This window comes from Aythya marila, assembly GCF_965140915.1.
Source record: "Aythya marila genome assembly, chromosome: 2".
Lineage (NCBI taxonomy): Eukaryota > Metazoa > Chordata > Aves > Anseriformes > Anatidae > Aythya > Aythya marila.
The window spans coordinates 70553618-70567974 of NC_139043.1; the positions used below are offsets into that span (position 1 = coordinate 70553618).

The following is a 14357-nucleotide window of genomic DNA, read 5'->3' on the forward strand; positions in this document are numbered from 1 at the left end:
TGTTTTTTCCTGAAGTGTTTTTGAACAATCTTTTCAAAGTTTAGCAACAAACTTCCAAGGACCAAAGCTTCATAGATTTTCTAACAGCTTTTATAGAGAAGTATGTATTAGAAAATTTTCTCAGTATCAGACTGCTCATAAATGAGCTGTCAGCAGTTACAAGAAGTTTTGATGGGTTCTTGTTCCTAATCAGTCTGCCTGATGCTATCTATGGAGTAGCCCTCCATCATCTTCTGCTTGCTGCCAAAAGAAACGAATAGGCATATGTAAAAATAATCCCCTGAAAAAGAAAAATAGGAACAGCAAATATGGGAAAACAATGTTATCTGTACTTTGATTACTTGCTTTTCTTGAAGATATCTTAAAAGTTTTCCTCACTAATTGGTTATTTTGTCTTACTAAAACAGTCCTTCAGTTTTAATTTGGCTTTCCCCCTCCACATTCAGTTTTTCATAAGAGAAATGTTTCATACTCCTGCCTTTCTTCAATCTAGTGAGGACAAGGAGAAATATTTCTAATGGCTTGTAATTCTTTGGACTGGTTTTTAAATGGGTTTGTTACTCGCTGTAGTGTAGCTCCAGAGTCATTCTAGACAAAACAGCCAGAAAAAATAGTCCTGGCTGCTTCCTAAATGGCATATAATGAAGGTAAATACAGATGCCTCTGCCCTTTCTGGCCTTTTCCCTTCTCTCCCTCTGGCATTCAGGAGGTCAAACGTATCTTGCCAGCCCCAGTTATTATCTCGGGGGGGCTGTATCTTGCTGGCAGCTGTGGGACGTAGGCACTCCATGTCTGTGCTGTTGGAAGAGCCCCCCCGGCGCTTCTCCAGCTGATAGGGGATGGATGGAGGGGTCCGTGTCTGTGCTGGGGGTGTTCAGGCTTCTTCTGGGTCGTGGCTGTCGGCTGGCGTGCCATACACTGGGAGCAGTGAAGCTGAAATGATTGTGCTTGGCACCCACCTTGGGCTCTGTCATACAAATGATCCCTGTCGGGAAGGTTGTGCTCGGCAGCTCGTCTCCTTCGCAGCGCGGGCTTCCCAGTCGTTCCCCAATAATCCACCCACAGGCCGTATGGCAGCTCTGCAGAGGGGAAAGCCCTCCGTGGCGCTCCCATTGCTGTGCTGCTTGCTTTTGGCCAGCTCGTTTTGTTTGAGGAATGCTCGAATGTGTCCTGTGCAGAAGAGGAGAGGTTGTTCCCGGGCTATATTTGGCATAACCGCTAGCCTCTCGCTGCTAATTGTTATCGCTGCTGAGAAATACCAGGGCGAGCCTCTGCATGGCGTGACACTGAGTAAGGGAGATCTGGCAAAACCAGAAGAGCAAACATGATTATTTTATACCATGTATTCTATTAAATCTTTTTATTTTTTTCCTGTTAAGTGTCCTGTGCTATTGCAAAGAAGGAAGAACTAATTAAGCCAGTTGCTGAAAATGTTTTGCCACCCACACTAGTGAAAAGAACTGTGTGTACAGAATTAGCTTTTACCAGCTGTGCTAAACGCAGTAATTTATCTTAGCCAAAAAATAAATAAATAAAATAGTGCTGTTGTAGTTTATTCCAATTAAACAAGTAAATGTAAGATACGCCCTTTATCCACACAAACATAGATATCTTCTGCTCAAGAGCTGGAGGGTTTGCAAATAATTATTTTCTCCCTCGTTAATTCTTTTTAATGTTTGTGAAAAGGGCTGGGCTGAGGAGCAGTGGGAAATTAACTCGTTTGTGTACAGGACACATTCAACAAGCAAGTTGCATGCGAGCTTGCCGACTGAAGAGTGATTTGATGAGAGGACACTGGTCAAATTCTGAGCCTGCTCAAGCCTGAGGGCTTGTCTCCAGCCCTGTGTGGTGCTGAGAGCTGTTCACCTCCGCACTGGAGGCAGGGAGGGTGACTCCTGCCCCAGGTATGCCTGGTGCTGGGTGGTGAAAGGTGCAGGAGGACTGCAGTCTCCACATCTTCACCTGCAGCATCTTCTGGAGTGATGGAGTAGTTCCCTCACTTTGCAACTACAGCCTCTGCTGAGGCTGCCTAATGGCATTTTTTTGTCTCAGGTGTTTGGAAACTGAACCAAACCTGAGAATTTGTCTCAGGTTGTCCATGCTACAGTCTTTATAAAGTGGTAACACACAGTCACAAACCTCAGCTGAAATTTGGCAAATCCATCCTTAGCCCTAAAATATCAACGTACTTCTCACCTGTTCCCTGCTCAGGGGGTTGAAGAGTTGAGATGGTCCAGACAATGCTTTTTCCAGCTGAATTTCCAAACGCTGAAGTCGTTGATTCCCAAGAGCTAGAGGGACCACTTCTGGTCCCCTGAGGATATGGAAGCCAGGAAGTTGTGTGCTTTATGCAGCTTCCATTGTAACTCTTCCATTAAAAAAAAAAAAAAAAAAAACCTCTTTGAAGTGCAGGTCACATTCAGGTATGGGATTTGAATTTGGAGGTACTAAAATGCAAATGACAGCTGAACAAGAAAAAAAAAAAAAAAAAAAAAAAAAAAAACCTTTGGATATCTTCCATCAAAGAGAGTCAGATAAACAAGGAAATTATCTTTGTGATTCTGTCAGGAACAGATGACTGTAGTTTAGTAATATGTTAGAATTTTGCCAAAAAAGGAAGTCGTGTTAATGCAGAAAAATAAAAGCTCTTATTCCTTTTCTAATACATTTACAGATCAGCTAAGTGCTGGATTAGCCTCAGCAATAGGGACTTGACAAGTAAATATTTAAATAGATGAGGTGCTACTTTCTGTGTGAAGATAGAGATTAAATCCAAAGCATCCAACAGAAAATTTATCTTGGAAATAGGAATATAATTTCTAAAGATAAATTCAGCTCTTTCAAGTTTAATTATATTGTTTGAATGTGCGCACAGATAAGCTCAGTAGTTATGTCTGAGGTATGTGTAAGGTAGCATCAGTGCAGAGAAAGATGTGGGAATATTCAAGTAAGTTGTTTGTTTTGTAAAAATGAGTTTAGTTCTTGGTTTTATCAAAGCTTTAGTTTTCTTGAAGGGCAGAAAAAGGGGTTTTATGTGCCTTAGGTCTTGGGAAAGTGTATAAGGTATAGGATTGACTTTTTCTTTTTTTTTTTTTTTCAAAATGTTGAAAGACTTTGAAAAGGTACTAAAGCATCTGTCAGCTTTACAAAATGCAGTGTACCTGGTGCCATCCTGTAACCAGCACTAACAAGTTAAGCGAGGACAATATGGAGTCTTGAAGCAGACATGTATGATAATAATAAGCAGCAAATAATTAAACTGTGGCTGATACACATTCATGTAAAAATTCAGCAGCTTTACTGCGTCTTTCACCTCCCAAAATAAAGCACCAATGGGAGATAAAAATGTATTTTTTTAAACATTCTTGCGACTCAAAGGCCATTAACAAAATACAGTATTTTACTGGATATAGTGCAAAATATGTATTTTGATAAAGTGGCTGTTGTATGATAGTAATCAGAAAAGTACGGCAGGCACTCCCACTGACTTTGGTTAATTTTGCTTAAGCAGCTGCTATAAAACAAAGGATTCTCTGTGTATGGCTTGAGCGTTTCCATACCAAATGTGTCAGCATTACCAGAGTACCTGTTACACCACACTCGGTGTTATCCAGGTCTTTGTCTAGCTCTCTGTATTTTCAAGTACCAATGTTTTGTATACCTTGTCTTGCCATGCTCAGTATCTTAGCCAAGTGATTTTTCTGTTCTGCATGCTATGTTCAGAAGAGCTCAGGCTATATTAAGTTTCCTTCCCCTTACCCACATGGGACTGACTCTAGAAAAGCTGCTGCTTCTGCACTTAGCTTTCTGAAGAGTTTGATCTTCTCTGTGGAGGTGGAGGTTTCATATATAAACAAGAGAGATAAGGCAAGATGCTGAAGCATGATAGCAGGCAACAAATAGGAAGAGGAGAGGTGTGTGCCCAGCGATTGCCAGTACGTGGAAAGCAAGCAGAGATCTTTCAGGGTCAGCAAGCTATCTCCAGGTCAGCGTGCAGATCTGTTTCTTCCTTGGGTGCATGTTGTCTCAAACTTGCACCTGGCTGTTTCAGGCCCAGCTCAGTTGCTGCTTGCACTCCTGTGACCCACTCTGCAATCCATAGAGGGTCACCTTTGCAGCAGTAGAGGGATGCCTCTTCCCCCTTTTCTTACCCCTTTGCAGCTGGCCACTGCTCCTGCCACCTGTGATATTGCCCCACGTGCTTTTAAGATGGCATTTTGCCTGTCACCTTCACTTTTCCTGCAGGCCAAGAGGCTTGGAGGAAATAAGAGAAGTGAAACAGTGTGACTTTACTGAAGGAGCACATGATCTTGCCTACTTGTCATTCCAATGTTTTCCTTTCTGTTTAGGACCCTTACTTGTTATTTCAAGCTATATTAAGTGTGTAGCTATTTGGAGCAAAGGCCATGTCTGTCATGTCCACTTTGTCTTGTAAGGATAGTAGCAGGTCTGTGTAATTTATATTAAAAAAATAATAATAATAAATCCTCTTTTTAGTAAGAAATAGCATCTAAAAAGAAGAGTACCTTGCAACTGTAGTTCATCATACACTTCTGTGTACATATGTACATATGCCCACAGTATTTTGTGTTAATCACTGCTGGATTAGATACGATTCTCTGCTGAAAAGTATCTCTTTAGGGGGACCCCCAGAACAGATTAATAAAAGCACTAAATAAATATTATGTGTGATGGGCTGAATAAAATCCTGCCAATTGTGCTTATGGTTCTAGCAAAACTACATAATTTATCAATATGAAGAGAAATAACTTCCAGAGAAATTCTTGCCTGTTAGATAGTTTACTTCACGCCTTCTTTATTGAAAATTGAACAAATGGTAGTTATTTTCCTGCCTTTTCAAAAGCTTCATGTAGCACTGGCTGTAGAAGATGTTTTGGCTCAAAGGAACAAAGAAAACAGCACTTGTAAAACACAGGCAAAAGTAGAATATACAACATCTCTAACTTCTTAGCACCATGCTTCCTTTCGCTTTCTTTCCCATTCCTGGAACAAGTGGAGTCACTGAAAATGAAAAGAAATGTCTCCAACATCATCTAATTTATTCTATACTGATTCCAGCTCAGAAGAACTGAGCTGTAAAGAACCTGTGTTTAAACTGTCTTTAAGGAGCCAAATGCAGTTTTTTCATCACTCTTTCCTAAGCAAAAATAAATAAGTCTGCTGCTACAGCATTTAACATCAACACAAAGATTTGGTAAAGCACTGAACAGTTATTGATGAGGTTTTGGTTTGCTGTTTGGGTTTAATTACTATGAGCCACATTGGTGTATTTATTATTGCATTACAAAGTCATCAGAAATTACTGTCTATATTTATATAAAAGCCATTAAAATGTCTTTAGTTAATATGGAAAATATTTATGATGGAGTGTGTCGTGAATAACATCTGATTTCAGGCATGGAAAAAAAAAAAAGAGAATTCTTTGTAATTACAATAATATCCACTTACTAACATTTGCAATAGGATTGCAAATTGGTAGACGTTGTCCAACAGATAAGATAGTAGGTAAACAACTTACAACACTGGCTGGCTCTTACAAATAATCATTATTCTCATACATTTCTGTTCTTGTCAGTATTCACTTAATACACATTTTATAATTGTGCTGCAAGAAAACAGGAAAGGACGAGTTCTTCGTGTGGTGTTAGAGGCCAGGATCACCAGCAGTATATGTGGTATGACAGTGGAGTCGTCAGTGGCTTTTCTTCCTTGCTGAGGTTCATCAGTGTGCCTGTAAGATAAACCTGTCAACTTCTCAGGTGCAACAAGATGAACCAAGCTGATTTAACATGTGTGTACATGATATAGGTACATTAAACAGGACTTTCTTTCCCTAATAACCATGAAAACGCTGGTGTGATTCCTGGCTGTAGTAAAGGAACTATTTTTTCCCTACAAGCAAATGTGAAACAAAAGAGAGAAGATTGCTATGTTTATGTGGAGATTGTTTTATACATATGCGTGTGTGCGTGTGTATGTACACATATATGAAATAGCCTATTTATATATATATATATATAAATGCGTTTAATATGCAAAGCCATCTGTGGTACATTAACTTTAGTTATCATCTACGTTTCTTTAAAAAATAATAATAAATGTTTTTTTACTGCTTCCATAATGACTCTCTCAGGAAATTGATTTTTAAATAATTGAGAGCTAAAGGAATTGCTTGCTTATGATGTTTTCACATTCCTATGCTGTGGTGGCACTTTCACGTGTTCAGACCTTGTCTTTACCAATAACACGATTCTACGCAGAGCAAGAGTGTTATTGCCATCTCCTGTTAGGCTGCTTCTGCTTTTGTCTGTCACACAAAATAAAGGGTGTGAAAACCTGGGGCTGGTTTGCCTTTGTGGGCAGAATATTGCTCCTGAGAGATTACTTCGGAAACTTTTTTAATGAGGGAGAGTTATTAAATAAATCCTGTTAATTTTTTTGTTTGTTTTTACAACTAGGGTGATGCATAGAAGGGACAGAGAAGGCAAACCACATGGGAAGCATGCAAGGGTAGTTTCTCTGGGCACCGTCTCATCACTTGATTAACAGTTGGTTTAAACAAACACACAATAGAAAATAAAGTTTCTATGGGGAGATTTGGAACTTAATTATGCTGCAAGCAGAGAGATTAACAAACATCCAAAACATCATTAGGAGAAAATACTTTATCTTTTGCCCCATTGAGCACTCTGTTTGCTTCCCATACAAATCTTATGTTGATTTTGCTTAGAAAGGGATGGTAGAAAATACCATTGTAAGTGTCTGTAGTCATATTGCATTAATTTACATGAAAGCGTACGTGATTGCAATTAGGAGGATGATGTTTTCTGCGTGCTGGGAAACTCGGTCAAGGTATGTCAACATCCAGCTGTGCAAGGTACTAAGATGCTGTCAAGGTTTGAGACCTAAATTGGTGTTTTCCGTTCTTAGGTGTCAGTCCTACTAAGAGATTATAAACCAGATTTCTTGTTTTGACTCTGAATTTGTTTCCTGATGCTGTGGCCATCCTTCTTCAGAGCCCCCCGCATGGCTGTACACCATGGCTGTACGCTGCCTCTTCCTGTTGGATGTTACCCTTGCTCAGATCTGCTCCGTAGCAAATTCCCTGAGTGGTTTTAGGGCTTTCTGATTGAAATTTGTCAGTGACAGCTGACGCAAGCAGCTAGCTAGTGGTTGGGAGGCTGTTAGGTTTGGCAGGAAGATAACGATGAGTAGTTTGGGGACAATGACAAGAAATATCTTGTTCTGCTGGCTCAGCAGGATTTGTTAGTACTCACAGTTTATTTACCACTCAGTTATGTTTCTGTCAATTACATGGGGAAAAAATAGGCACCTGGCCACTTTTGCCCTAAGGAGGACAAAATGTGGTACTGGCTATTAAAGTGGACAGACATTTTGAATATAGACAGAGCTGTCAAGGAAAGATGCCACCGTACTTTTCAGAGCAGAACCATGCCCTCTAACAGGACTGAGGCAAATCAGAAAAAAAAAAAAAAATTAAAACCTGGTCACCTTGTTTTCAGAGCTGCAATATTAAGCAGTCCCTTCTCTCTCAGCTCTGAGCAGCAAACTAAAATCTTCATGCCACCAGATGTGCCACATACCTTTAAAAGCTGAAGATCCCATCAGTACATAGCAAGCGGTGGCAGTGGATCTGCAATATCTAAGCCCCTGGCTTTGTCAGACAGGAGGGCAGCCTCTGGGGTTCAGACCCGATGTAGCGGTATGGCAGAGCTGGCCTTGGAAGATGGCATGAAATAGTTTAGTTTCTTCCTGGGGTCACTGCTGCCAGCCACAAGCAAGGGAAAGCACTTGTTTGTAAGTGAATGCGCAAACACCAAATAAGAAGCAGAGTACAGCTGTGCTACAGGATGAATCAGTGCTGACTGTTCAGTAACTTCTTTTTCCCCATTTGTTGCCTCACTTAACGTCCGCTGACAAATTTCCTTCTGAAAGCATGGCTTGTCCTGAGTTCAGGTGGAAGGCAAGATTAACTTTCTCACATCCACAAGAGAAAAAAAGGACCGTATAGAATAATACTAAAACTTTAAACAAGGATAAATGGTCAGGTTTTGAGACCTGGATGCGTCATGCTTATTTTTAAAGTAGAGAATTCTGCAGACAGAATTGAATCATCAAGTACAGACTCATCCGGACATAGAAGTCATTCAGTAAGATCTGAAAAGCAGCTTTATACTTGTATTGATTGTCTCTCCCTGATGACAGAGTGGTTCTTTATCGTGCATTCTTTCCTGCGGAATCAAATTGCACCATTACCTTACAGAGGTAAATAAAATTATGGGCAGCAAGGTTGCCGAGCAAATGCTAGACCCTTTTTCCACAACAGTTTCCTGTGATTAATGAAAATGCTGTGACACTGACCTCTGTGCTGGCTTCCAGCCATCTGCCAGAAGAGTAAATGGCATGCTGTGTATAAACTAAATGCGCATGCATGGTGAAGTAAGAACACTGATAGCTACTTAACTCTTTAGAAGCTTTGGGAGAATGATCCTGGTGATGCTTGCTGTTTGAAAGCTTCCTTTAGACTTAACTTCCGCGAGGGCGTGCTTGGAATGTTATTTCGATTCAGAGAGTTAATGAATGTCCGTGTGTCAATACTGCTGCCGTCTTTCTGCTGATGCAGTTGATGTTTATAGACGCAAATTTTTCAACAGCTATAAATGGAACATGTATTTGTTTTGTCTGAAGTGCATGGGAAACAGCAAAAAGCTTGATCATAATTTAAGAAATTTGAGGCCAGCGGTTTAAAAAAAGAAAAAACTTAAGTTTCAAAGTTCAGCTTAAAATGTTATGGAATAGATTCTGGAAGTGAGGCAATAGAGCATGTCAGCTGCAGCAGACTAGCAAAGACAGAAGGGCACAGCGTTACTGGCTGTACACTCTGAAATGTGTGCAAACCTGTGGTTTGTTAAGGAAACAGCTCAACACACACATCTGTGACTTTATTGTGTTCAAGTCAAGGGGTACAGCGGTAGATAACACCGCCTCTTGGCACGAGGAGAGAAAAAACAGCAGCTTTCATCTTTCTCCTACAAAGCCACGTGCCCTGGCTGAGTGTGACTGACTGAGAAGTCACGTACTCAGCCTCATCCATCTCCCTGGTGGGTGGAGAAAAAATGGCAATTCAGGTTTCAGCATTTATGTAATCTCCCTGAGCCTCCCTTTAAACTTGCTGCGCTGTGTGGGAAAGGTGTAAAGATTCTTTGGGGTCCAAAACACACAGAGGACAAAAATCAAGCACTACAGCACGGTTTGTGGTAAGGCAGCAAGTGAAGTATATATAGCCTGCCGTGTAGCCCCGAAGCAGCGAGTTCCGTTTGGTGACACTTGGTGACAGCTTAAAATTTCTTTCGGTAACACATGACACAGTTACGTGTGGCCTTTGTTTTAAATGCTCACTATGCAGCATACTGCATAAGGAATTTCAGAAATAATCAGAATTGCTCGTATGCTGTTACTGACTTAGCTCCGAGTGCCTGAAGAGTGGAATATTTGCTGGCAAGGAGAGCTGCTGTTCCTTTAAGAATGGCTGATACGTGCTCCCTCCTAATGAATATTTCAAGATTAAAATCAATGTGTTACATGTTTCAGACAAGGCTGTTAATCAAGATTAAATAGCTCATTTCCTAAAAGGCAATATTATCTACATTTATGTGAGCGTGGGCATATATGAGAAAATTTAAGAGCTGCCAGGATTTTTTCCCCTCAAACATAGGAAATGAAAAATGCTGAAAAAAATATTTCAGTATTTTTTCTATTTTGAGAGAAAGTAAAGTTAGTGTAGTATTAAGTTCTGCTACATATATTCTGCTTCATGTAATTAAGCACCTGCCTTTTTTGTCCTACTTCCTTAATTAAATATAACATTTTCAGTGAAAAGGACACAGAGCTGCTGTGTACCCAGGCCTTGGGGAGAGAGTTAGGGGCAAAAAATGGCATAATCAGTATTAAAAATTCAACTCCAAATTTTATACTTTTAAAATAAATGTTGTCTTCTCCTTACGTTAGCCTACTTGCATGAAACTTCTTCCTTCCATATCTCAACTGCTGAGCAAAGAGCTGTGTGTGACTGCTGTTGTTGCCAGCTACAGTTTACCAATGTCACGATGCAGGCTAGAAAAGGACAGGAGGAATCAAAACATCAGTGTTGCATTTTTGTTATTTTTCATTTCTTCATCTCACTGGAAAACACAAATACATGAAGTGTGAATAACCTCTTGTGGTCAGTCCCAGCATGTGTAAAATGTTCCTGCTGAATTAACTGTACAGGTAACTTTTCACCATTTGTGAGGCAACGAAATTGGGGTTCCAAATGAGCTGGAAAACAGGACCCTACCATGCAATTTATATCTAGGCTCTCCACCCAAAGGCGTAATCAGAAATACCTGCTGATAATATCTTTTTTTTTTTTTTTTTAATCCTTCTTTTCATTTTTCTGAACATGGAGGCTGTACGCGTTTCTTCTGTAATGACTTCTAATGTTAATGTGTGCCTTTGAGCAGTATCCCTCAACATCATTATTTCAAGATCTTATATATGCAGCTATTTTCCATATTCATTATTTTTCTTAAGGCCTAGGGTGATGAAAAATATTATTTAGAAAAAATGCTTATAGGAAAATGTCATTATGAAAAAGCATAATACATGGGCTACTCACTTCATGGTTAGTTTTTAATCTCCTTTGTGAAGTTTAAATTAAAATTATATATGTTTACTTTCCTTTTTTTCTAATATTTTGATTTGATTTCAGGTTACTATTGGCCAACTGTATTCCACGCAGAAATTGGTTATCGAGAGTCCAGGAAACACATAGCTATGAGAAGACTGATCCTGAAGCAACACTGGACCATCTTCAGCATCTTACAGTGCCACATACAGATGCATAACATCACTGCATGTCTGAGCTTTTCTGTTCAGCAGAAGAAATGTCTGAGAGACTCAGTTTTTGGCAACCAAAGTACTATTTTCTTATGTTTCACACATTCTAAAATGTATTGCTGTGATTTACAATAGCATGTAAGGTAGTCTTGAAATCTGTTTGCTTGTATGTCCCATGTGATAAAATAGTTCCTGTGCTAATTTGGCAATAAAAGTTCATTAAACTACCTGTAACCAGATACGTTCTCCTGCTGCTGACCTTTTCTCTCATTTTGTACGAAAGATATGTTAGATTTAAAACCCTTCATTCAGTTACTAAGAGTAAATTCTTACTTATCCTATTTCATTTAAAAATGTACAGCATCTGAATTAAATCACTAAATACATAGTTCATTTTAAATATTAAAACCGTATGGTATGAACAGAGCAAGAACATTCCTTGATATTTCAGGAGTTGACATAAAAGTTTCACTTGTTTCTTCAGTTTGAGAGTTAACAATGAGTTAACAAGAGTTAACAATGTGTCTCACCTTAGTTGCAACAAGGAATAGGTAGTATTGTATATGACAGAATGTAAGACTTGCAGCTTGAGAGCTCTAAAATATATTTTCACCACTGACTCCTTTTCTTTTTTTTTTTTTTTTTTTTTTTTTTTTTTTTGAGGTAAAGCTATTAGCAGAAAGTACCAAATCACTTCATGCAAGATTTCCCTTTCTAACAAAATTCCTGGATTCAGTAGAAAAAAAAAACACCTACTTATGAAAATAACTCGAGTGCTCTAGATCAGGAATTGGAAGTAAGCTTTTACCTATCAGAAGTGGAACACTCAGGATAGCTTTTTATTGCTTCTTTTTAAATCTGTAGATTAATTAACACTTTTAAGAAAATACATTTGTTTTTTTTTTTTTTTTAAAAAAAAAAGCTATATTTTATATGGGTTCTGTTCAAGTCACTGCTGGGCTTATATTTGTTTTCTATTAGAAACTTGAAGAAAAAATAACCAGTACAAAGCTTTTTAATAGCACTTCCACGGGGTTTCTTTGTTGTTGTGGTCGTTGTCATTTTACACAGAAGCAGAAACTCAAAACTAGTTCCATGACACCGTGGCCTTTAAAAAACTTTTACTTTTCTTGCTTCCCCAAATTCATCTAAAAACCTTTTACTTTTCTTGCTTCCCCAAATTCATCTTTGTTTAGACCTTCTACTGTTTTGCATTGCCCGTGCTATGACAATATTACTCATGCAGAGGATAGACAAAGTATCTTAGAGCAAACTCCCGGTCCTCACAGCCATTTAAAGTATCCTTTATAATTTTGTAGTTATGTAGAAATGTATAGTAATGCATTCCATTAACTATATAGCGTACAGAATAAGATACTATGACGACCTGAGACTACAAATTCTCACTTTAAAAAAAAAAAAGTATAGTATATCCATTTTTTATTAAAATGGAATTTAATTATTTTGATAAGCAAAATATGTTAGATTCTCATTCTAAAATGAGAACTTCATAACTGGAAAATTCAGTGCACTTAAGTTAATGGGTGGAAGTGTAGGAGAGGAAAGGTTATTATTTAAGCTTCCAGTGAACTCGAATAAATGTAATAACATCTTACACGTTTAGAGAACACAGGCTTGGAAGCAATGCCAGTTTTACGCTCTAAGAAACTTGGCCATCCACAATACGTGCAAAATCTTTCTTTAAAACAGCTTCGTTACTGGCAGCATTACGTACCAAATCAGGATCGGAGAATGTGTGCTAGGAAACAAAATAAACATCCTTGCAAACAGTGTAGTCCTAATGTATGAAGAGGAATGATTGCATCTGTAACGTTTTTACTTTTTAAATCTCAGTTTTCAAGGTATGTTAAAAAAAAAGACGGGGGGGGGGGCAAATAGAGTCCTTTTACATGCATGGTCATTTCTTTCAAAATACTAGTACCTATCGAAGATCTTTATTGTTCAGCTTCTGCTAATAATACAGCTGTAGATGTTACATGTTGTCATACAGGCATGCAGTCATGTGAATATGAAGTTTCTTATTAATTGCCTTAAAAGTATGAAGGAGATTATTTCTATGTTAAAGCCTGAAAATTATTTTGTTAAGTTTTAAGGGTAGATAAAACACTGCTGTGCTCCTAATTTGTGCCATCTGTTCCTGCTTTTTTGTCTCAAGGTTACCGCTCAGGTTCTCCCTTAGCTATCAGTACCTGTAAAGGAGCACTGGTAGTCTTCAGGATACATTCTACAGAAATCCATCAAGAAAAATTAAAATGAGATCCAGATTCTGTACTTCCCTCTTTCCCCAATCTGTAGTGCAGAGGTTAAGACAGTTCGCTTACTCAGTCAAGGAAAATTTAGTTCTTATTCCAAATTAACCGTCAGCTTACCATACAGTATTTATATATCACTCACTAGAAGTAACTTGAGAAATTTCTGCTGCGAAGGACCCAAAACCTCCATAATACTATCCAACTTGTAAACACAAATGCAAAGGTATTAGTACACCTAAATGGTATACTCCCCAAATCCCACATAATCACTGCATTTTAGATGTCTATTCCCTGTTTGGGCCAGATGTGTTTCCTTTTCTCACCAACACGCATGTAGTGCACTCCCCATTAGTGTTAGTTATCGGCCTGTCAGCTGTATGGGATTGGAAGATAACTAGAAATATTATTTTGCCTTTTCCTAATGTCTTTTATGTCTTTTTTTTTTTTTTTTTTTTTTTTTGGTCATAACGTACCCAGCTCTGTGTAAAAACAGCTTACCAATGCTTTACTGTTGAAATCCTATAAGCTATGAAAGGAAAATACTCAGAAACCTCACCTGGCTTAGGAAGCACAGAGCAGAAATAGTTGTAGGCTGGGACACCTCCAGTTTCACGTTCACATGCACTTGCCCTATCCTTACTCTTTGTTTGGCTTACTCACACTGTCACTGGTGGAGGCAGCGTGCTGGGGAGATGGCACTTTGGCCCAACCTCGTAGTTTCTGTGCCCTTAACTGCTGCACCTTCCCTGCTCCAGCAGCAGAGTTTACGTTGCAGTACTCATTAAATCTCTGTCTTGGCACTCTGTCAGTAGTTTTACTGGATGTTGTCAAAGCAGTGTAAACAACGGGAATAGATCGAACACAAAGGAATGATCCCATGATTTATGTAGAGTGTTAACTGTTATAAAAGGAATATCCTTTTTCTTTATAATAGAAGGCAGGCAGCTCAATAAATATCTATTAAAGCTGCAATGCTTTAAAAAAAAAAAAAAAAAAAAAACTTGCTTTTGTGTTATACTGAAACTTTAATCTGTCTGTGATCTCAACAGTTTAGCAAGCTATTTACCTCAGTAGTGTGTGCCAAAATTTGACTATCTACATATACTGGTTTGTGATGTATTTTACAATATAAACCTGGAAACAGCTCTCCAAAAGGCAAAAAGA

At 38.7% G+C, this 14357-nt stretch overlaps 1 protein-coding gene across 2 annotated transcripts in view; it reads left to right on the forward strand.

Annotated features, from left to right (window-relative positions):
• Positions 1-11159, forward strand: part of LYRM4 (LYR motif containing 4) — a 91634-nt gene extending 80475 nt beyond the window's left edge. For both annotated transcript variants that reach the window (XM_082754421.1, XM_082754422.1), the window contains exon 3: positions 10793-11159. In XM_082754421.1, coding sequence (XP_082610547.1) covers positions 10793-10855 — 63 coding nt within the window. In that variant the 3' untranslated portion in view covers positions 10856-11159. The remainder of the gene's footprint in view (positions 1-10792) is intronic.
• Positions 11160-14357: the final 3198 nt, after the last annotated feature.